At 36.8% G+C, this 24340-nt stretch overlaps 1 protein-coding gene across 1 annotated transcript in view; it reads right to left on the bottom strand.

Moving 5' to 3' along the window:
- Positions 1 to 749: 749 nt before the first annotated feature.
- Positions 750 to 24340, bottom strand: part of LOC139448901 (retinal guanylyl cyclase 2-like) — a 525408-nt gene continuing 501817 nt past the window's right edge. Inside the window, exon 18 of the mRNA XM_071230419.1 lies at positions 750 to 1221. Within this exon, the coding sequence (XP_071086520.1) occupies positions 750 to 1221 (472 nt within the window). The remainder of the gene's footprint in view (positions 1222 to 24340) is intronic.

Raw genomic sequence — 24340 nt, 5'->3', positions numbered from 1 at the left:
TCAGTGATTGATGATGCACTATCAACACTATGTTATTAAGGTAGTTATTGGGATGTGATTTTCTGCTTTGCTACAAATTATTTTCAGTACATAAGACTTGTATGTTTTACAGAAGTAATTTCATTACATAGGGTGTGAATGCCATAAAGTTTTATTAAGGTATTTAGAGGCATAAGACTATATGTTTAAAAGCTGCAGTGCATCAGACATGTATTTGTCAACACAAATAGAGTTATCGCAACATCTAAATTTTACATTCATATATTTGTTTGTTAGGTGAGTGAGTGAGTGAGTGAGTTGGGTTTAACGCTGCTTTTAACATTATTCCAGTTATATATATTGCGGTGTGTCAGCTTAATGTGAGAGGAAAGCCTGAAGTGATGCAGGTCTCAGACGTTTCCCACTTCGGTGAAACCCACGAGCACGGGTATGGTGCTGACAAACCTAGAAACATTACTGGGGCGAACTGTGATTCAAAACCACAATCATAGGTTTCTGGCGTGCCCAAGGGATGCAACTCTGCACAGCGAATCGCGGGGCCTTAGACGACTAGGCCACCCGTGCCCCTTTGTTTCTTAGGTGTAGTGTAAAGGTGAATGCTTAGTGATATAAAATGATATGCTAAAAGATAATATATCAATTAATTAAATGAGGTTTGTATTAAAAATCTATTTTGCCGTCGTTAGACAAACATTCAATATGTGTCAGCTGTTTGGGCTGCAACAGAGCTCATTCTGCTCATGTCAATGCTAAACTTCAGAGACGGGTGTTAAACAGTGAATTTCCTTCCCTCCATCCTTTTGAGGTCGATCATCTTGTATGCTGATATCTGATGCTGATACCACACTGACATTAGTCCGAACACTTGATCCACTCTCGCAGGTTTCCATGATGCCATGGCCTTCTGACATTATTGAATCCATTGAAACTTTGGCTTTTTCCCTTGTGGTATCACTGTGGAGGTTGCAATTCCCATGTATATGACATTCATGGAATCGAAAGGCATCCGCTTTGTGAATAATTCCTTCAGGGTCATGTCTGAAACCAACAATTTTCTTGTTTAGATTTTCGTCAACAGATCCACCTTTGGGTATACTCGGTATGCACTCCCTATCACAATTTACCGTTCTATCTGCAGTTGCACTGTAGTTGCAGCTTGATTCAGCTTTGACATCCTGATCCTTGCTGACTACACGTACCTTCTGCACTACTGATTCCAATCTGAAACAAAGATGGGAAGCTGTTGTACACATTGCCAGTCTTTGAGTGAGTATCAACATACGATTATACACTCAGTATGGACCAGCCATCCAGAGTTAAGTGCATACTAAAGAGTTTTGTTCTAAGATAGGCGAAAATATGATACACAATGAAGCATGTCATATATGGTTGGCAATCAACTCTCATTGTAGTCTTCTGTGGGTTTCGGTTATTCTAGGTCATAATACATCCGTAGTATCTGATGGTCAGGGCCAGTGTCTTGACTAATTGGATCGCTGTGAAAGCATTCCGGTGGTCTTGCACATTCAAATAATGCTTGTGTGTTTTGGGATGGTTAATGTATGCACAAAGGCTCACTAAATGCAATGGATGTTCCCAAAACATGATATTTAAATATTCACCAAGAGACTTGGTAAACATCTACATCGTCTGGGTAATTTTACCCATTTGGAACCTTGTTGGCAAAACCTTTCTATATGGATATAGTAGTGGTGCCTTTAGAACACAGAATGAATAATGTCAAACAATTTGAAGTATGAATGGTATTTTGAGTATCACCTATGTGATTAAGTAAGGGATAACAATTTAGATGCTCTTTCCATAACTGAGACAAGGTTAGGAAAATAGCACAATGCTATCAACAAAATGACTCCACCTTAGTACAAGTTTATTCAGGCAACATGAGCCAAAAAGGTGAGGTGAGCATAACCATTATGTACAGCAATCAAATATCTCCGTTTAGACATATTGAATGCTCAAACAACATTCAAGTGAGTTTGGTGAATGGTTCGAGGTGAATGTGGGCGGTATCCATTATATATTTATGCATACAAAAGAGTTATTGGTTATTGGATAAGGTTATTGAGTATGTCCGATTGTCCCTTTCCAAAGAAATGTTATTATATGATGCTTCAGGCAGAAAGTAATGGTAAAATTAATTGGGTATCAAAATGTAAATCTTTATTGTTCCGTTTGGGTTTTGGCTCTGTATGGGAAAACCAGTGTATAAGTCATCCTCATTCGTTTTTGACAGAATTTATGTCGCGTCTGAAATGTAGTTATGAACAGGATTGGCATAGTCTTCTGGTAAAGGGTAGTAAATCTTTCTTGTATTCTCTATTCAAGGTATCGTTTGGTACAGAGTTGTATCTTAGCTGTGTGACTGTCAGTAAATTGAGAGTGACGCTAGCTCGGTTTAGATGTTTTTCGCATCAGCTGTGTGTTGAAACTGGGAGATATGCTGATATCCCACGTAACAGAAGACTATGTTGTGTTTGTAATGCTGGGTATGTGGAGGACGAGTATCATTTTTTGTTAGTTTGCTCCGGTTATAACAAGCTACGCATGGATCACTTACCACAAACATTTTATGAATATCCGACCATACAAAAATTTAATATCATTATGTTTACAACTGATTGTAAATCAATTGAACGTCTAGCTATCTATATCTATCAAGCAATGTCACTTCGTAGTACATTATTGTCACAACAATAACAGCTGTGTACATCACGTCCATTGTAATACAAATGTAACTATGGGCCGATGGCCTACACTTACGAAATAAACCGAATTGAATTGAATTGAGTGAGTTTAAATTTAAAGTCACATCCCCAGTATTTCAGCCATTTCGTGACTTTCAAAGGTTGTACATACAAAAACAATCACAGTCAATAACAAGAAAGAAGTGAGCAAAGCTCACATACCCCCGTTATTCCCGCTGGTCAACAACAAATAGTAAATAGTTTGTTAATTAATGAAATATACCTGTTGCTTTAAGTCAGAGGAACTGCCCTATCCTTTGTAAACCCCATGAGGATGTATTATGTTTGAAATGAACACATGTTTTTTGCAAATATATTTCAATCTAGTGTGGGATAATCAATGCTTAGCACAACATACATTCTTGGAATCCTTTGATACTGGAAATTAACTACAAAGCATGATGCATACTTATTATACATTGAATGAAAAAGAGCAAAAGAGAAAACTTTCAGAATCTTATAAAAGATAAAAAAAACAATCATAGTGGTTAATGTAGCAAGTTTGCTGAAGCTAGGATACATAATATTGTAAACATGGATCGTACAAAAACTCTACCCAAAATTTATGTTTCACCATGATTCCATGGAAACGGCAAAAATAAAAAAATTCAGTATCTTCAAACTAGCAAAAGGCACAAGTACTCATTGTGGTAAATGTGTGTAGCAAGCTTGATGAAGCTAGGATGCATAGTTAAAAAGATATGGACCGTACAAAACATCCACCCTAAAAGTTTAAGTTTCTTAATGTTTCCATGGAAACAGCAAAAATTAAAAAGTTCAGAATCTTCAAACTAGCAAAAGGCACAAGTGCTCATTGTGGTTTATGTGTGTAGCAAGCTTGATGAAGCTAGGATGCATAGTTAAAAAGATATGGACCGTACAAAACATCCACCCTAAAAGTTTAAGTTTCTTAATGTTTCCATGGAAACAGCAAAAATTAAAAAGTTCAGAATCTTCAAACTAGCAAAAGTCACAAGTGCTCATTGTGGTAAATGTGTGTAGCAAGTTTGGTGAAGCTAGGGTGCATGGTTAAAAAGTTATGGGCCGTACAAAAGCTTGGACGGAAGGACGGACAGATGGAACGCTATATACCCCAGATTTACTTCGTAAACAGGGGTATAATTATATACTACCAATTGATAAGAAACAACTATGTACATCAAAATTTATGAATCAATTCAATTTCTTTTAAAAATCCAAGAATTTAATGTTAAAAAGATCCTTCATTGATGAAACTTTGAAATAATGATCCGTTGTGATGGAAAAATCAGTACAATCAAGCAGGACATGCTTGACTGTGATTCTTTCATCACGAGGGATGCAGAACAGAGGATCTTCACCTTTTCATAAATATTCATGTGTATATCTTGAACGGCCAATACGACATCATCGCATGATTACCTCTTCCAATCTTGACTGACAGCCCAAGTAGATCTTGGATGTAGGATCCAATCACGGGCTGGTAATCAGTGCATGGAATCAGAAGTAGTGTCACAGATTTGTTGAGTGCTGCTTTACCTGCAGCATCAGCCACACTGTTACAAATGATGCCAACATGACTGGGTAACCAACAACAATTGATGTTGTATTAGCCAGTAGCAAGATCATTATATAACTCAATACTTTTGATTAAAAGTGGATGTTTGCAAGATTGGTTTTTGATTGCCTGAAGACAGGAAAGAGTCTGAATATATAATAAATTGTTTAAGCTTTGATTGAGTATTAATGTATTCTAGTGCTGTTAATATGGCATTTGATTACGCGGTAATAATGGAAGTTATCTGGTATTCACGATGTTTTAAAGTCCTGGATCCAATGATGGTGGCGCTAGCAACTGTGTCACCGTCCTTGGATCCATCTGTAAATGTAGATTTGTAGGTATTGTGAAAGCTTCTAAATTAATCATATTCTTGTTGATAAATTAGTTGATTTGTTAAAGATTTCTTTAGTTAAGTTAATGTTAGGTACATCTCTGGCTTTACAAACAGCCATTGTGGAGAAGAGAAAAGCCAAGTGGGGGCTATGTTTTCAAGATTGATTTGAGCAGCAGAAATATGAGATTGTAATCTGATTCCAAGTGGTGGGACAAGAGATGATATTTTATTGTAGAGATTTTTGTAAAGAGGATTAAAAACACAGTCATATGGTGGACTGGATTTAGTCGAACATAATTTAGAGATATACTGCATAGATAATTTAATGTTAAAGTAATGTTTAAAGGATGGCTCATCAGCTTCCACATACAAACTGTGAATAGGCGAATTTCGGAAGGCACCAAGGCAAAGCCTCAGGCCTTGGTGATGAATGGTATCTAATCATTTTAAATTGCTTCTCCAAGCTGTAATCAAGTTTAGAATGGAGAAGAGCTCTGTATAGTTGGAGGAGGGTTTTCTGATCCCCTCCCCACATGTAATTAGAGACAACTTTTACTAAATCTAGGGCCTTCAGACATTTATTCTTTAAATATTTAATATGGGGTGAAAAGGTCAAATTGTGATCGAATATTAAACCTAAAAATTTGGCTTCCTTTACAACTTTAATGGTGACATCTAATAGCAATTCCGGGTCTGTATGAGGTTTGTATTTTCTACAAAAATGAATACAGTTTGCTTTAGATTTGGAAAAAGTCATTTTCAAGAGACCATTTATGGATTATATTTATACACAATTGCAGTTGCCTCTTTATTGTATGCAGGTTTTTACCAAGGCAAGAAACATTAAAATCATCCACAAACAACGATCCATCAACTGAATCGTTTAAAATCTTTGGTAAACTGTTAATTTTTAGGCTAAACAAAGTGACAGACAAAATACTGCCTTGTGAGACACCCTGATCCTGATACTAACAGAAGTCGTCAATAGTCAATAAGAATGCAGCTTAATCGAGCTTTACGGCATGAGTTTTAAACTGGCGACTACGTTTAGAAACATATTTTGACATATACTCGATTAAAAAATTAAAGACTGAACAAAAGAACGTTCTGGTATTGCTAATATTGCGTGAATACTGACATAAAGATCATAACTGTCGTTCAGAATACCCTGTGTGGTTTTTTTCGAGGTTGCACGATAAAAAATCACATTCCAACTGTCACTTTCATGATCTGCTAAGCGATGCTCTGATTGGTCAGATGAAAGGTCGTTCTGACATGACCCATAATGGGATGTCCTCAAATCTTTGTTTAGAGGTAAGCGAAAACTAAGATCTGATTTTAATGAGATTGGCGCGCATGTATTGTTTTAGCGGAAGTACTATACTCAGCGTTAATAAGCGGTGCTATTTGGTGTGTGATTGGATTAATGTAAGGTTGGATTAAGGTGAGGATTCTCCTGTAAACCTGACAGAGGACATTTTTTTTAGATATAAATCCACTGATGCTTGGGAGGAGGGGGGTGTTGTATTCATATTGAGTTGCATTTTTAGCTAGGGGCCAGCGGCCGTATTCTTTTGGAGACGCATTAATTTTACAATTAACAGTACCTTCAAATGATTTTGAAACTACAAAGGGGTTGAGTTTGAAAGGCTCACCATCAACCACCAGAAATCGTGGCCAAGAATCAATATTTTGTATAGAATCATCAGAGGATATTGCAGTATCTGTCTTAATATGCCTTCTTATATTTTTTTGTTGAGAACCAGTGATCTGTGGGGTAGCCATAATGAAAAAAGGTTATACCACAACCCTGCTCCCCACTGACATGGAGTGTCTACAAGGACGGTGCTGCATTGGAAGCTGACTATAAACATCATGGTTACAGGCATGCTATACTGGAGCAATACAGACATGGGTAGCTAAGACAGTCAAACAGAATAAAAGTCAACGGAGGTCAATAATGCCAGATTGGCCCATGAACCACTGCCTTCTGCCATTCGACTCTAGGCAGATTAATAACATACACAAAATTTGATGTTTTCAAGAATAACTGTGTGGAATATAAGAAGATATATATTCAAAATCAAAGTGGACGATGCTCAGGGTATAGCATGACCAGCCAATTTATAGAATCTGGCCCATTCTACCATCTGTCTAAGTGAAGTTAGGGTCAAAGTGGCGTGTTGGGAAAAAGGTCCAAAAGTTTCTGTCTCCAGTGCCCTCAACCACAAGAATCACTGACACAGGGGCGTAAGCCATGGCAAACAGGTTGCCCTATTTGGTTGCCTCTTACAACCAGTAATGGGCTTCTGGTGACACATTCTAACCCGGATCCCCATGGGGAAACACTCGAAACCCTCAAAAGACATCAATACAGAAAAATAGGTATCTTGGGTATCGAGAATCTGCTACAATAAAGATTCTCGGATCGATCAATGATTCAGAAATAAAGCGGTTTATTGAACATAGTGCTAAACGTGTAAATCTTGTGGATCAGATGCAATGACAACATGGATGTTCAAGGAGTGTAAGCATTCGGTCATTCCCTTCTTCACAAACGATCAAGCTACCTCTTTCATAAAGTTGTGTTCCTCCTTCGATAAAAGAAGCCATAATTACTCTTCCCATTATGAATAGTCTGTTTGACCCCAAAGACCTAAAAAACTGACCACTATCGCATCTCTCTTCCATATTGACAATTCAAGAATCAAGCATCAAGAATCAGAGATCAGGTACCAAAACAACAATCAACAGTGATGGAACAGTAATTTGTGTCTTATTAGATCTATTAGCTGCAATTCGACATGTTGATCAAATGTTCCAATTTGACATCTTGGAAACCCAGCTGGGAATCACTGGGCAAGCACTCACATGGTTACAATCAAAATCAAATTACATGTTTATTGTATGATAGGCCATGGGTCCAACACGTGAAGTGGATACAATACAGTACAGGATGCTTTTATAAGTGGAATCATACGTAACATTTCTGTACATTTCTGATCTTGAAGGCATATTTGAGATAACAGATTTTAATTTTTTTAGGTTGCCATAAGGCGATTAAATTGTTGGACTGATGGGCTAATTACATATTTATTTGGTATGTACCGCTTTTGAATATCTCTTAAGGATGAACATATAAGGGTGAAATGATACGGATCTTTGATAATGTTTAGATTACAGTATGTACATTATCTTTCAGATATTGCAGTGGGTGAGTGAGTTGGGTTTAGCGATGCATTTAACAGTATTCCAGTTATATCAAGGTGTGTCAGCTTAATGTGGGTGGAAAGCCCGAAGTGATGCAGGTCGCAGATGTTTACCACTTCGGTGGAACCCACGAGCATGGGTATGGTGCTGACAAACCTAGAAATATAATCAGGGCAAACCGGGATTTGTACCCACAATCTTATGTTCCAAAGGGACGAAACTCTGCACAGCTAATCGCGGCGCATTCGACGACTAGGCCGCCAATGCCCCCTTAGATAATGGAATTTTATGGTGTCTCCCGGTATCAATATAAAGCTCGAACATGAGCAAAATTCATTAGCAAATATACACAAGTTTGAATGTAATAAATATTTGTCTGCTTCTAGGCTTAACTTAAAAAGCGAAAAATATTCATATCTAGTACTAACTCCAACATAACTTGCCCAGTTCTGTCGACCTCATATATGTCAGGGAGAAAACAATCCGTCCGCAAAAATGGATTCATTTCCAAAACGGAAGACATCTTGTTTGATGCTTCTCAAGATACCATTCTAGGACCTTTTTTTTTCTCATCTCTGAATCCCAACCAAGGCCCATCTCTGAAGCTTGACTGCTGTCGCCACACCATGAATATATACTGTATATATTACTATCACTGACTTTTGCTATCACCACTGTCCATTTTTGTATTTGATACCGACCACTGCCATCATATAACATATTGCCATTGAATATTGTACTACATTCTATTGTGTACTGCCATTGTAATCACTGTGCAGTAAAATGTATTGATTTGTTAACTTTTATATACTCAACAACAAAAGTTCCTGTGACACCAATATTTTTGTGTATTTTTCAAACAAGTAAAGTTTGGTTTTCAATATTGTAGTACATGTATGGAATCTAGTCATAAAAACGCAACTGCTACAGAAAAGCATGCATTCCATGCAAAAGTTGACTTTTATGCAAGCCCCATGCATTTCACTACCCAACAATGGGTATAAAAACATGTGCGTTAACGGGCTTCCATATGCATTGTTTAGCATTGTGTTGACAACAACCACTCAGAAAAACAACAAAATTACGCAATTATTCAACATTACAAAATGCCACCCCTGTCCGAAAATGAGCGTCTGCAAGCCATTGGTATGCTTGAAGCAGGATCGAGTCAACGTGACATTGCAAGACAATTAACGTCCACAGAAACACCATTTGGTGTTTATGGCAATGTTGGCAACAGACGAAAGCAGTCAGACACCATCCTCGGATTGGCAAGACAACTGGATTCGAACAACACACCTATGAAATCGATTCCAGCCACCAACAGTGACTGCAAGAAGCATCCTTGGCCTTCGACGAATATCTTCACAAACCGTACGTTGTCGCCTCAGATGTGCAGGGATTGTCGCCAGAAGACCCGCCAGACGTCCCATTTTGACAGGGAACCACCGTCAAGCACATCTACACTGGTGCAGACAGCGTCTATGCTGGATGGCCATGCAGTGGGGACAAGTTCTATTCACTGACGAGTCTCGTTTTCACCTCAGCCACGCCGATGGATGGATTCGAATGTACCGACATCGAGGTGAATGTTACGTCAATCATTGTGTCATGGAGGAAGATCGGTTCGGGGGCGGCAGCGTTATGATATGGGGTGTGATTACAACAAGACAGAGGACCCGTTTGATAGTGGTAGAGGGAAATCGCAAAGGACAGCGCTACCGCGATGAGATCATCAGCCCTGTTGTTCTACTGTTTTTGCGTCGTCATGGCCCAGGCATTACCTTTCAACATGACAATGCCCAGCCTCATATTGCTCGACTTGTTCAGGATTCCCTGATCTCTCACCAATCGAGCACATGTGGGATGAAATGGATCGGCGCCTTCGACGTCAACCACCTGTTCCACAGACACTCCAGGAACTTCGAAACATTCTCCTGCAGATATGGACAGATATCCCATAGGACTTTGTGCAACGCCTGGTCTATTCCATGAGACGAAGATGTGTTGCTTGCATCGCAACCAGAGGTGGACACACACCCTATTGATTTGTAAATTGACATTTTGGCATGTTCATGTTTTTTTATTAGATCTTGCATTTTCTGAAGACAGTATGGCAAATTAAACCAATTGAACACTTACAGGAGTCTTTTATCTGTTGCAAACCGAAATTGATTCAGATTTGGTAAAAAACATAACTTTGCATTAAATCTTATTCAATGTCACAGGAACTTTTGTTGTTCAGTATATTTGAGATATTTTGAAAGACATGTTTAAAACAATATGGCTTGGATCCGGCATGGTACTATTCCAGTCCTGGACTCTCGTGGGATGCATTGTTGAAGAAGACCCAATCTCATTAAAATCAGAAATATTTGTTGATTGATTACCACTTGTTGGTTGTTTGTTGTTCTTTTACGTACAGATTTTATTGTTTCAATTTGGGAATCGATACATAACAATGCAAATATTTTGCTTGGGGTTGAAAGGGCAGTCCACGATGACCATTTTCCAACTTTATGGTCCACCTAATATGTAACTGCTATTTCCATATTCCTTAACTTTTGTCAATATCATCTTATAGAAATCAGGTGTGTCGGTGTTTGGGCCATAAATAGTTCCAACCGACATTCGATTACCATTCAAAGTTATGTCAATCAATAAAAAGTTGCCGGAGCCATCTTTAAATACATGGTGAATCTTATACTCTACATTACAGTCTAATAACAGAGCTACACCTCTAGCTTGGCTAGAATGACAGTTAAGAATCACATCATAGCCCCACATGGATCTTACATATTTTTCTTCCCCAAATGTGAAATGTGTATCTTGCAAAAATATAACGTACATTTTTTGGAATGCAGAAAGTTGAATATGTCCCTTCTCTTATTTATATCCCTAAGCCCTCTACAGTTTAAAGATCCAAAATGTAAATTATTAGCCATTTTCTAAAATCGAGTGAAAAAAATCTAAAGCTTCTAGCAACATACATTCATACCTTTCGTACATCAAGCACACCTGGAATATAAAATGAGACAAATTACACACAACCAGTAGGAAACTGCCTTCGTTTTTTTTAAACACTAGATGGATACAAGCCAAGTCCAAGGCATAAAAGAAAAAGGAAATAAAGAGTCACTGTGAGGACACCGGAAGTAAACAAATCCGATGGTTAGCTCCTTACAACGCTGATCACTCTGAACATCGCGTGTATAAACACTAGGAGCGAATCCTTCCAGTCAGCTGATAGCGAGAAAAAACAAAGTATAATATAATTCACATTCGCAATTTTTCCCACTGTCATTTAACAAAAATAAAGATGCATTTTGATCATATAAGGTATTTGTACCCCCATAGAGTCAGATCTTGACTTAAGTTGACTTTAATCTGGTGCTTGACCCTGATAAAGATACAAACAATTACAAAAATATTACAGGGTAACAACCCTAAGGCCAGAGAACAGCTTTTGGAACTGTTAGGAGAACTTAACCTAATTGACATTTGGCGAGATAATAACCAAGACTCAAGGCAATATACATGGAGACGTTCAAATCCTATAAAACAGGCCAGGTTAGATTTTTTCCTTGTTTCTGAAAATCTGTGTAGTAATGTTACCAATGTCAAGATAAATCCAGGGTACATAACAGACCATTCATTTATAAATTTTACCATGAATATTGAAAGAAACACCAAAAGGAAAACCTATTGGAAATTTAACAATTCTTTGCTACAAGATCACAAGTATGTTGAACAAATAAAACAGGTAATATCTGATGTAAAGAAAGAATATGCTATACCAGTCTATAATCAGGATGCCATTGGCCAAGTCCCTAATGATAACCTGCAATTCCAGATCGATGATCACCTTTTTATGGAAACTCTCCTCATGAAAATTAGGGGCAAATCAATAGCCTATTCTTCATTTATAAAAAAACAAATGACCAAAAAAGAAAATGACTTAACAGCAGAAATTGATGTACTAGAAAACAATTATGATGAAAATACTGCTAATGATCTAGAAACTAAAAAGATGGTGTATTAGTGAGATCAAAGGCAAGATGGATAGATGAAGGTGAAACTATAAGTAAATATTTCTGTAATCTGGAAAGTAGAAACTATATCAGCAAAAATATGAAAGAAATAGAAACAAAAGATGGAACTGTACTAAATGACACCAAGGATATTATACATGAAGCAACCAATTTCTATCAAAACCTGTATACTTCTAGAGATCACACAATTAAGGATATAGACCTTGATGATTTACTTCTAGAATATGATGTTCCTAAACTTAAAACATCTGAATCTGATCTTATCGAAGGATGTATTACTAAGAATGAGTTGCTAGCAGCTCTTAAAAGATCAAAGAATAACAAAAGTCCAGGGTCAGATGGTTTTTCATATGAATTTTTCAAAATGTTTTGGCTTAATCTGGGCGACTTCATACTTAGAACAATTAACTATAGCTATGAAACTGGAAACTTGTCAATCACCCAGAAGCAAGGCATCATCACCTGTATCCCCCAAAAAGATAAACCGAGACAACTCATAAAAAATTGGCGCCCAATTACCCTGTTAAACTCCATATATAAACTTTTATCTTCTGTGATTGCAGATAGATTTAAAAAAGTATTGGCTCAGATAATCAGTGAAGACCAAACTGGTTTCATTTCTGGAAGATATATCGGAGACAACATCCGCCTGATATATGATCTACTCTTATACACAGAATCTAAACAAATGCCAGGTATGCTACTTCTAGTTGATTTTGAGAAAGCATTTGACTCTGTCTCCTGGTCTTTCATCTTTAAAACCCTGACATTTTTTGGATTTGGCGAAAGTATTTCTAAATGGATATCTATACTCTATAAAGATATCAGGTCTAGCCTAATTATAAATGGAAATATGTCACCTTGGATACCAGTCGGCCGTGGCTGTAGGCAGGGGGATCCATTATCTCCTTATATTTTTCTGCTTTGTGCAGAAACTCTCGCTATTCTTGTGAAAAAAAATAAAGATATTCAGGGCTTTAAAGATTATTTAATTGCGCAATATGCAAATGATATAGAATTTCTTTTGGACGGTTCTAAGAGATCCTTCGAGGCTACCATAGACACTCTTGATATCTTTGCAAATATCTCCGGATTAAGAATAAATTTTGATAAAACTCAAATAATCTGGATAGGCTCCAAGAAGAATAGTAATATCAAATTTAGACAAGACTTAAACCTTGAATGGAACCCTGAAACCTTTAGAATTCCAGGCATAATTTTTTCTACTAATCGAGATAAAATGATTAAACTTAACTTTGAAAGCAAAATCTTTGAAATTGAACAAACCATCAAGAGATGGATGAAAAGAATTATAACCCCATTAGGCAAAATTGCAATTATCAAATCAATGCTCATTTCAAAACTTAATTTCCTTTTCCTTACCCTTTTCCTTAGTCCCCCAGATGAATTCCTTAGAAAGATAAATACTATTCTTTTCAAGTTTTTATGGGATAATAAACCAGACAAAATAAAGAGAACAGTTGCTTGTAAACCTATTTCCCTCGGAGGACTTGGTATGATAGATATTTTTGCATATGTTGACGCTTTGAAAATAATCTGGATAAAAAAGTTACTAAATGTTGATTTGGAAAAGAAATGGAAAATTTTAATGACTAATACTACTCCTGAATTTCCTGATTTACTATCCCACAAAAAAATTCCAACTTTATAAAGGCAACTGATTATTCCTATGCACCGACTATTTTTCATATGAGTTAAATGCTATTGAGACAACAGCATTCCTAAGTCCTCTGCAAACCCTCAAATGAGTAAACCATGGTTTGATAGTGGTTGTAAACAAGCTAGAAGAAAATGGGAATAAAGCTGAATAATATTTCCGCTGATATACTACCATGCACAACCTGAATACATTGAAATCACAAGCTCCAAGGTGAGATGTACTTTCAAACAAAATAAAGGTCAATCCTGGACCAGCTATGTGTCCAAAATCAATACCGCACACCCATGTCCACTGGCAAGGGTTCAAAATCTGGAGTTCACCATCTCAAAGATGGTAATACATGTAGCATAATGTAAATATTACATATTTTAAATGTATGTAAATAATTTTGTTAAGTATGGTAGTAGCTCCTTAAACTACCCTGAATACTCTCTACTCTCCTCCAGGGAAAGTAGTCATGTAAGGTCCTTAGTGATATGGTCCAGCCAGAGTTTGGCCAGTGATTGCCTATTCTTTTGTTTCTGTAGCATGTGACCAGATCTTTAGCTTTAAACACTTCAATATTTCTCTTCTCTGTTCATTTCTGCATTTCAGCTCTGCATGATTCACAGCACTGCACTGATTGGGTCGGTTGATTAAGACTTATTAAGTATTCATATTTATCATAAGGAGGTTAGGACCCGATATCTTAGCCTTGTTAAATATACTTTAGTAGTATAGATGATGGGGTTTCTGGCTCACCACCACCTGAGCCATTCCTGAACCCTATCAATGCTTCTATGGTGGTCTTTTTTTAAATGCAAATTATGCAATGCGATCCAACGTTCGTCATGCGACTAAGCTAAATTGTAATAAAAATATCCATATTATTTTTACTCATATGCATACCATTATTTTGAACATAATGATATTCAACATTTTTACGAAGTTCTTCATTCGTTTTACAAGGAGACAAGACTGTATATTCATCACTACAATCGGAAAGAAACAATTGATAACCATATTTTGATAGCTTGACATTCTTGTTAAAATATAAACTTGTGGTAACTCTCTCCATTTCATAATTTTGTCCCTGAGCATAAATGCTTTGATAGCTTTTTTAAGTTCTTCTTTTGTTGGCATGAAGTTTTCCATTGTTATACACTTATGTGAACATTTGTCTAAATAATTGTATTAAAGAAACATCAATATTAATTAATAATGGATAAAATTTACTATAGCCCACGAGGATACTGGAAAGGTATAGGGGCAATACAAAAACTATCTGCAGCAGCTAAGGTATCTTAAGATGTTGCCTAGGATTGGTTAAAAATACAAGCAATATGGAAAATATACTTACTAGCCCTGCGTTATATACTGAGGAGAAAGTTTGATATTTTCAAAACTAATGAAGTTCATCAGGCTGATCTCGTTTCTTCCGCATGATGAGGTAAGACACAGAACATATAAATACGCTTTAATGTAGATGTAGCTTGTTGCTACAAGGAGGCTGAACCACTAACCTCGAAAGATTCAACTTAAGCAGCTAATGCACTTGGCCACATATATAAACGTTGACCATTAAAATGGCCTAAGTTGTTTCAATTAGATCCTGGTCGCGAGTTTATGGGATCAGTAACTAAACAAAGCACAATGTTGCAATCGGGCGTGGCGAAAAAAAGGCCCACCGTAGTCAAGCTGTTGTTGAAAGATTTAACTGGACATCTGCAGAACATTTGTTTGGATATCAGTATGGGATTGAAATGAAATTTGATCGATTAAGATCAATGGAATGAGTGTACGATTATCAGCTGTTTATCAGCCCTAAATAATGAAGTAACAAGATTAATTAGGAAGAAACCATCCGATGCTATTAATATGATATCTGTGACTTCCGAATTTTCAGCACCATGGAGAGGCAAAGAACAAAATCTGTAAAGATATTTACACCAGCTTGGTGAACTTGAAGGAGGTCAACATTGTGTAACTGATCCAGTTTGGTCTCTTAAGATATATAACATTAGTCGATTGGTTATGAAAAAAGGCAAGACTTTTCTATATTACCTTAAAGATTGACCGGGCAGGGGATTTGTACGAGAAGAGTTGCTCATAGTTCCCAGCGATACAGTTTTACCTCCCTAAGTAACCATAATCATACGTAGTTACAACATCCTTATCAATCCATCTCTTTGTATCTGAGGGGGATAATGATGTCTTGTTCATTCTTAATCCATATATCCTGTGATTGTCACTTCTCAAAAATTCATCTTATGTTTGAATGTTCTACCATTGAATACTGCTTCTTTATACTGTTCATGTTTGATATATACTTTTTTACCACATTCTTTTTAATGCCTTTCGCTTTTCTGATCTCCTCATTTTCAGACTTCTTTATAGAATACATCTTATGTCTTAATCCAACATACTCCGAGATCCAGCACATTCATCCTTCATCTTGCCTAATACGTTTATATTTACTGCACTGTACAATGGATTTGGGTAATAGCTCGTATCGTACATCTCTTTTTTTTCTGCCATATCTTTGTACACTTCCTCGGTTTGTATTTCCATTAACAAAGAATCTGTATCGGTATATAACACCTCTCTTCTGCATATGTAATGCCGCCAAGTCATTATCAAATATCTTACTTCTGTTAAGAGCTGGACTAGCTATATAAGTTTCCTGAGTCTTTCTTCCTCATTATATCTGACCAATTTAACATCAACCAGATTCCTTAGATTCTCCATAGTTTTACCAAATAATGAGTTATTCATTAGCTTATATAGGTTCTTTTCGAAATCGCTAAAAGCCATCTTTATAAAATCTGTGTTCCGTTTTATATAGGGCTCCATCCAAGGTCTTTGATCAAACTTATGAACTCTGTGTATTTTCTTTAGTTTCATGCCAAATAATAGGTATAACTGGAGATTTCTATTGTCTTAGTCTTTCCCATCAAGTTATGTTGCTATTCTGACATCCAATATCTATGAACCATTAATCTTTAGGGAGCTAGCGGATAGCGGTAATCTGACCAAAATTAATTAAAACAATATTAAAAGGAATTTTGAATAAAATTAATGAAATATATTACAAACAAAAGTCAAGATATACAAAGAACACTTTTTTATAGCCAGACAGTGTAATTACATGCAGAGCTCCAGATAAGCTGCATACCTGCGTGAAATACGCATCAGAAATGCAGAAATACGCAGTAAAATATAATCCAAGCGTATCAAATACGCAACGAACATTACAGATAAGCTACAAAAATAAAACTTGTGAGTATCATCAAAATATTGTGAAGTAACCCTGCGTATTCGATTAGCAAATGAGCAACTTATTTTGAAATTGTAAGTTGGCATTCCGTCAACCTTGCCAAACTCCACGATGACAGTCAGATCATGATCATTTGCCATCACACTTTCTTGTGGAAGTATCGTGGTATTTTTGAGTCCTAAAAAGCTCTCGAACCCACACGACACCAGTTTGCAGGGACTAGATGAATAGTGTTTTTAAATATTTAACTTAAACACCCACATGTGTAAAAACTAGTGGGTAACAGAAATTTGAATACGCAGATAGAATTAATGATACCCAATGATTTTTTAAAGACCGTGAACGGTGGAATTAGTTTCCCTGGGAAACCAACTGGCAGGCACACTGCCCCTGTCAGGACTTTCATCTGATAAGGTCTCTTACCATGTTAACTGTCCAACAAATGACCATGCTGATACTCTGATATGTACCAGATGTTCCACAGTCAAAACACAAATGTTCAGGATGTCTAATCAGGTCAACTAGGCAAAGTCTTCACACGTTTATTTGGTTATTATCTGCTGATACAATAATAATAATAAAAATACAAAATATAATTGTCCTTCTTGATAGATCCAATGAAATCATTTATATCATTGAATTTTCTGTCCTTTTGACACTACCAAAGTGGCAAGTAGACAAGAGAAATAGACTTTCACAAGTCTCTAAGGCAACAATCAATCTTGTAAGTAATATTTCCTAGATTATATAAATAATAATAAGTTGTCCTATAAAAGCTTGCATCCTCATACTGACCGATTATCTAGACTTGCCTATTATAAAGATAGAACAACTTTACACCCATGGACTTATCATTCAATACAAGGAGCAAGGCTAACAGCAGACAGTGGGGTAGACTAACATTTAGTCTCTGAGTGAGTGAGTGAGTGAGTTGGGTTTAACGCCGCTTTTAACATTATTCCAGTTATATCACGGCGTGTCAGCTTAATGTGGGAGGAAAGCCCGAAGTGATGCAGGTCTCAGACGTTTATCACTTCGGTGAAACCCACGAGCACGGGTATGGTGCTGACAAACCTAGAAACATAATCGGGGCGAACCGGGATTCGAACCCACAATCATAGGTTTCTGGCGTGCCCAAGGGACGCAACTCTACACAGCGAATCACGGCGCCTTAGACGACTGGGCCACCCGTGCCCCCTTTTAGTCTCTGAAATCTTATATGACACAATATCCTTCTTTACTCTAAAAATAAAATAAAAAGTCCCTATGCTGTGGAATAGAGCTAGCTGGAGCTGGCTAACTTGCTTTTGTATGCATTTCTAGATTATTATTTTTTTCATAAAATAAATATATTCCACAGTCATGGTGCAGGACTAACAGTGGGGAGATGCTTGAGATTGGGAGACAGGTAGAAGAAGCAAGCTCCCACTGTGTATAAACAAAGAGGTCATTCCAGCCATCATAGTCCCCTCGCCCTTATCAGTAGATTCCAAATCTCATGTCCGCCTGTCACTTACATTTTGATAAACTATTAGCAACAACTTGAAGCAAATTCCACCGTTCTCAGTCTTTAAAATGCATGGGTAAAATACCCACAACACCAAAAGCTTATCTGGAGCTCTGACATGAATAATTTGCGAACTTCAGTATGGATTTGTTGACATGGTATTTCCGGTGTTATGTGCTCACAGTAATGTCTTTCCATGGGTGAAAAAACATCAAAACTCATTAATTCGTGTATAATGCGCACCCCCTTCTACACATCTGTGTTTTTTTTTTAAAAAGTGCGCAATATTCTCAAGAAAATACGGTAAGGCTTACTGTTGAATTTACGCCAATTTGACTCTGAATTGGTCCCAATAAGCGCCCACCCCTTCTGTCTTTTTTTAAGGGCCCTGGGCGCTTAATGGGTCGAATATGGTACATCATAATGGTTTTGGCACGAACTTGGGAGCTGACTGATTCTTATCACAGACGAGGGCTGACCGAGAGCTAGGTGCTGTCCTGGAGCCGCTACGAGGCTCGGACAGTGGTCTGCAGACCGGGGATGCTTATTACAAGGAGAGGGAATGACCGAGAGCTAGGTGAGGGTCCTGGGGCTGCTGCAGCGGCTCGGACGGTCGTCTGTGGACTGGGGCTGCGACCTGAGCTCTGGTGTAGACTTGGGGGAGAAAAGGACACTCTAAGATGAGTGGAAATAGCCCAAAGCAAGTGATTTGATGGGTACCCCCTTACAAGAGTGAGTGCCCCCAAGTTGTGCTAGGTGTGCTAAGGAAGGTACATGGTGTGCAACAATATACAGAGGGATCACAAGATACATCAACATTGTACAAAGGAATAGACTAAAACAACCGATACAACGTATCTGGTCGGCTATGTCCCCATAACTAGGTATTTATGGACAAGTAATTAAAGACAACTAAGCATTCTTAATAACATCCTCTGGGGTCCGAATATAGCATGTAAAACAGTCTGACTGCCATCTTGCCCAGTGTCTTTATAAGGTGATCTTCCGGAAGTCGCTGCCCCTATGCGAAAAGAGTGTCCAGAGTATTTAGCTGTGTCAAGGTGTGCATGTTTCATGGTCATATTAAGCCATTGCAGGAACATGGTACTGGTCAACAAACAGAGGATCACTGTCCCTGGCACCATGTGATAGTCTTACTTGTTTTAAGCGGTTCAAATTGGCAAAAGGGCAAATGGTAGAGTGGTTGGCAAACAAGGGAATGACCACGCCCAGTCTAAATGTGTCTGTCTTTGAAGTTTTGAGCACGAGAGTACACTTTCCTGTATTTTGGTCTATGGTGACATCAGATAGGCTTAAATTTGTACTAGCATCAAAGTCACGAGAACATGTGAACTCGCATATCTTAGAAAACCAAAGAAGGCAGTGGTGCACATGACCTCCATTACCAGATCATTGAGAGGTCCGAGCAACCCTTTTCGTAGTGTACACACGATCTTCTTCAGAACATTGTATGTTATGGGTAAGCGTTTAGACAAACCCTGTTGCGGTAGCTTCTTGTATCCATCACAAGAAAAAATACCCATATATACAAAATATACAATTTTGTATATTTGGAATTTCCAAAATATACAATTTTGTATAGTTGGTATTTCCAAAACTATACAATTTTGTATATATGGTTAGATTTTACCACTGCTTCATTGAATTTCTTCACCTCTTATAGTAGGTTTCACATAATATGTGGTTGCAAAGTTTACTAATGATACCGAACAGTATTATTATTGCATGTGACAACAATGCTTTAATACTATTTTCATTATGACAACTATATGATGTTATGAAATAATTTGTATTTCGTTATGTTTTACATAAGAAATAGAAGATTTGTACAGATCTTAATAACAGTTTGATCAATATAAAATGCGTACGACACCTTTAGTCAGAATTTGTCAAGGATGGTTAGTTAAGAAATAGTTACCTGTTTACCTTTCATTAAAGTGGAACAGACCAAGTGGCCAGAAAGCAGACATTTTGAGAATTAACAGGATACGTTATGCACTTTTAATCAAATCATACAACAGAAGTAAAATATGTTTACGGGATATATTTATTTCTTATTAACTTTAATGTGGAACATACCACTCATACAGTGGGCAGAAAAGTTATCATAAGAAATTATATTTTTTTCATTATCAGAAAGACACTATATATACAACATAAACTAAAACGAGTGCTATCACACATTTTGATGTATGTCATTACATCATTGCAAAGGACACTATTCCTCAAAGTTGTTGTTCTTGCTTTGCTTTAAGTGTGATCGTCTTCTGTCTGGTCCACTTTGGCTGACCTGTCTCCTGTGGGACTCGTGTGTGAGTAGGGTACACATCTATTGCGAGTTTTAGCATTCATAAAATTTATGTTTGTGATGATCCCATTATTATATACATATATATTCGAATATTTTATCTTTAGCTGCTCTGTGTACATATGTTAGAGTAGCTATCTCTCAGAAATGTAGGGAAATTTTGTTTGTTTGGCCTTCGCTATTACTTATCTACGACAAAGCGGATCTAACTGCAATTCTTGTTTAAACCGAGTATGGTCTTGACGCTCCACGGAATTGATTCAGGTTGCAAAATATAGGCGTACCTTGTCATTGCGATCTTAGAGAATTCCCCAATGTAATATAATACTGTACTTATAGTGGGTGAGATTGTACTCAGGTTATGGAGCAGTTTAATCTGTGTAACAATATATTTAATGAAAATGATGCAAAACAACCTCAACGAATTGTTTTTATTAATCTTCTTAATTTCCTATATTCTATATCACTGAACAAACTTCTCTGTGCTAACAACACACCCACAACCCGACACAGATCAAACGCCACTTACACAATCATAATCTGGTTAATCTGTATCACTTAACGAGTTTGAATAGCTTACTCTGCCCACAGTCGAGAGCAGCACAGTAATTAGTAGTTTAGACCAGGCGAATACACTGGTCACACTTGATTGGTCTGTCTGATGATTCGGTCACCTGCCAAATGGGATGTCGGACAATTGGGTGTGAACCTTACAGAGGAAGTTATTTTATGAACGCGTCACGTGTTACAAAAGAGATGACCATTATCTAAGTAAAATACTTCTAAGATCATAAAGGACATAACATTGAATAAAGTGAAATTCATTTTCGACAAACCTTTATGAACAAATTTAAAACAGTGTGGGCAGATTCTATTTTCTAAAAGGGTTGGGGGGTTGTAAATCGTCCTGTTTCGATCCAGATCTAAAACCAGCTAAAATGCGACGGTGATCCCTGTATTTAAAACATAAGGAGCAACAACGTTACGATCATGAAAGTTCTTAATGTATTGCCCTTAACATTATGTTTATTGTTCCAAAGTTCTGTTCTCCAGCTCAGTTCATCTTTGTTTATGAGAACGTTCTTAATATGGGCAATTTTCTTCTTTCGGGACATTCGAGCAGTTAAAAACATCATAAATATTAAGTTTACAGGCAATTTTAACAACTTAGAACTCCATGAACTTTTACATAGTAACCATTTTCTTCATCAAAGCGTTACAAGTACTGTTATTAAATCTTGGGATAGTCTAAAAACATTAGCTTGTAATGTAACAAATGGGGAGGAGAGACCCATGTCTCCATTAGTGGCTATACTGGAGGTACCGTTACTAACATCAAGAAATAATTTACAGGCTCTATTTTGGATTAGATTAACGTTTTATCCTCATATACCAGAGCCACAGAACATTACCGGCTTCACAAGACTTTCATACAGTTTTATAAAAACATCCTAAGACATACACCCAACAGAATAAGACAAAGCATGGCTGGCAGAATTGTACAACTCTTTCACAGTTTCACATATCTAGATGCTCGTCAACCCGTAGTCCCAGATAACGATATGATTCTACATAGACCAGTGTTTGCCCAGCGTAGAGGAATCTGGTTAATCTGTATCACTTAACGAGTTTGAATAGCTTACTCTGCCCACAGTCGAGAGCAGCACAGTAATTAGTAGTTTAGACCAGGCGAATACACTGGTCACACTTGATTGGTCTGTCTGATGATTTGGTCACCAGCCAAATGAGACCAACGTAGCCATTACACCTTTTTACAAGATGGAAAACATCTTTGCTGTTAGTGATTACATATAAAGAAATCTAACCAATTCACAAGCTATACGTTGTAGAACAGAATGCTATGCCAAGTCATTCCTACCTGATACCATTAATAATTGGAATAGTCACCGGAAAAAGAGGATTATTAAACTTGGAGAATGTTATATTCAGTTAAGCCATGATACCAGATTTTGTCACTTTAAACTTCCATCGGCTTAAAAAACACATCTCAGATAACACATCATGCATGCTCTTGTGGCTGTCACAATGGTACACTGCATTAATTTTTTCACATGCCCCAACTACAATATATTAAGAAACGATTCTATTCTAAAGGTTAAGTGAGTTTCTAATTGGAAACAATTTGAACAGTGCCTAATTTAGCTATTTTGAACTCGGCCATGTAACTAGTAGTAAGAATTAATACATACTTTGAGACACGTATTAAGTATTAAACAGTTCAATAGCTTTTCTTAGGAAACCCCTTTCCATCAACCGCACTGTTGACCTATCTTTTTTGTTCTGTTTTGATGTATTGATGTATTATTTAATACAATATGTATATCTCCCCTCATCCCAATGTTAATAAAAGGAAGCTTGGTGGGTACTTTTGGGATATAAGAAATGAATACAGACTGCCATACTGTCTGAATGTCTTAACATGTGTGGGTAATCCTTTCACGCTGATGAAAGAAAGTCACTCTTCTAGTTCATGTAATCTACGTCAAATAAGATCAGAACACATTATTACAACATACTCAGGATACCAATAACAACGAAATGTACAAATTAACAAACATGATCAATTTTATTATTACATGTTAGTGCCATGTATGTAAATATAGCTATATAAACATATGTTTAATTTTTCAGCTTGTGTGAAGTCGTCCATAAATACAAGAAAACGTATATTTTCCCAAAATTATATTACCCTCAAAAGGGCAATTATATTCATGTTACATTTTTTCAGTCTTTTTTTAAATTCGAATTACGTAACATTTATGTTACTTTGATTTTATTAGACCCATGTTGTTGTTACAGACCCAGGGATTGACTAGGTTCATTACATGTCATAAAAGTGCCAGGACATGTGGTGGCAATACATTCTCTAATTAACACCTGTCACAAAGGGACGGGCAATTTGGGTTTGTCCTCAGGGAATGTGTTATGCAATTTGTGTATTCACGAAATAACATTCAACAAATTATGTACATGGTCCTGTGATGTAGGATTGATGCATTCGTACTTCTTATAAATAAGTTAATTGCATTTTTTTTCTTAACCGTGTGCGAAATACGCATAATGTCGGAAAGCGCAAGTTAAATATTGACTTCATCCAAAAAATAAATCACAAACCCTCTCTTATAATTTGTATATTCTTCTATATTTTAATTATGTAAATCACGTTCCTGTCACTTTTAATGTAGAATACGTTAGTCACTCAACCAATTCCATTATTATTTTCCCAAAGATCAAAGATTAAAGCAGTTATCAAGATTTATTTTCCATATCTTTAGAAATAATTAATCTTTACATTGAAACTGCCATCATGATGTATTATTATTATTATTATTATTATTATTATTATTATTATTATTGATGTACCTATGGTTTGCACCCAACCAAGTTTTCCAAAGTAGAAATTAAGCCAAATGAATATATATCAAGTTTCCTTTTGCTAGAACATATGCATGCTGTTGTGCTTTTACAAGGTAATCTTCGTTCTCTCATTGATAACAATATTAAAAGAACAAGTATTATAAAATATAATACGGGAATATATTACACACGTTATTTACGCATCCGGTTGCTCATACATGTAATACAATGCTAGTAAACAATATTTTTGTTCCAGGGAGTGAATACCAATTAGACCAAGCCAGCTCA

This window comes from Haliotis cracherodii, unplaced genomic scaffold (genome assembly GCF_022045235.1).
Source record: "Haliotis cracherodii isolate W230 unplaced genomic scaffold, xgHalCrac1.p SCAF_7, whole genome shotgun sequence".
Lineage (NCBI taxonomy): Eukaryota > Metazoa > Mollusca > Gastropoda > Lepetellida > Haliotidae > Haliotis > Haliotis cracherodii.
This window is presented reverse-complemented; position numbering and strand designations above follow the sequence as displayed.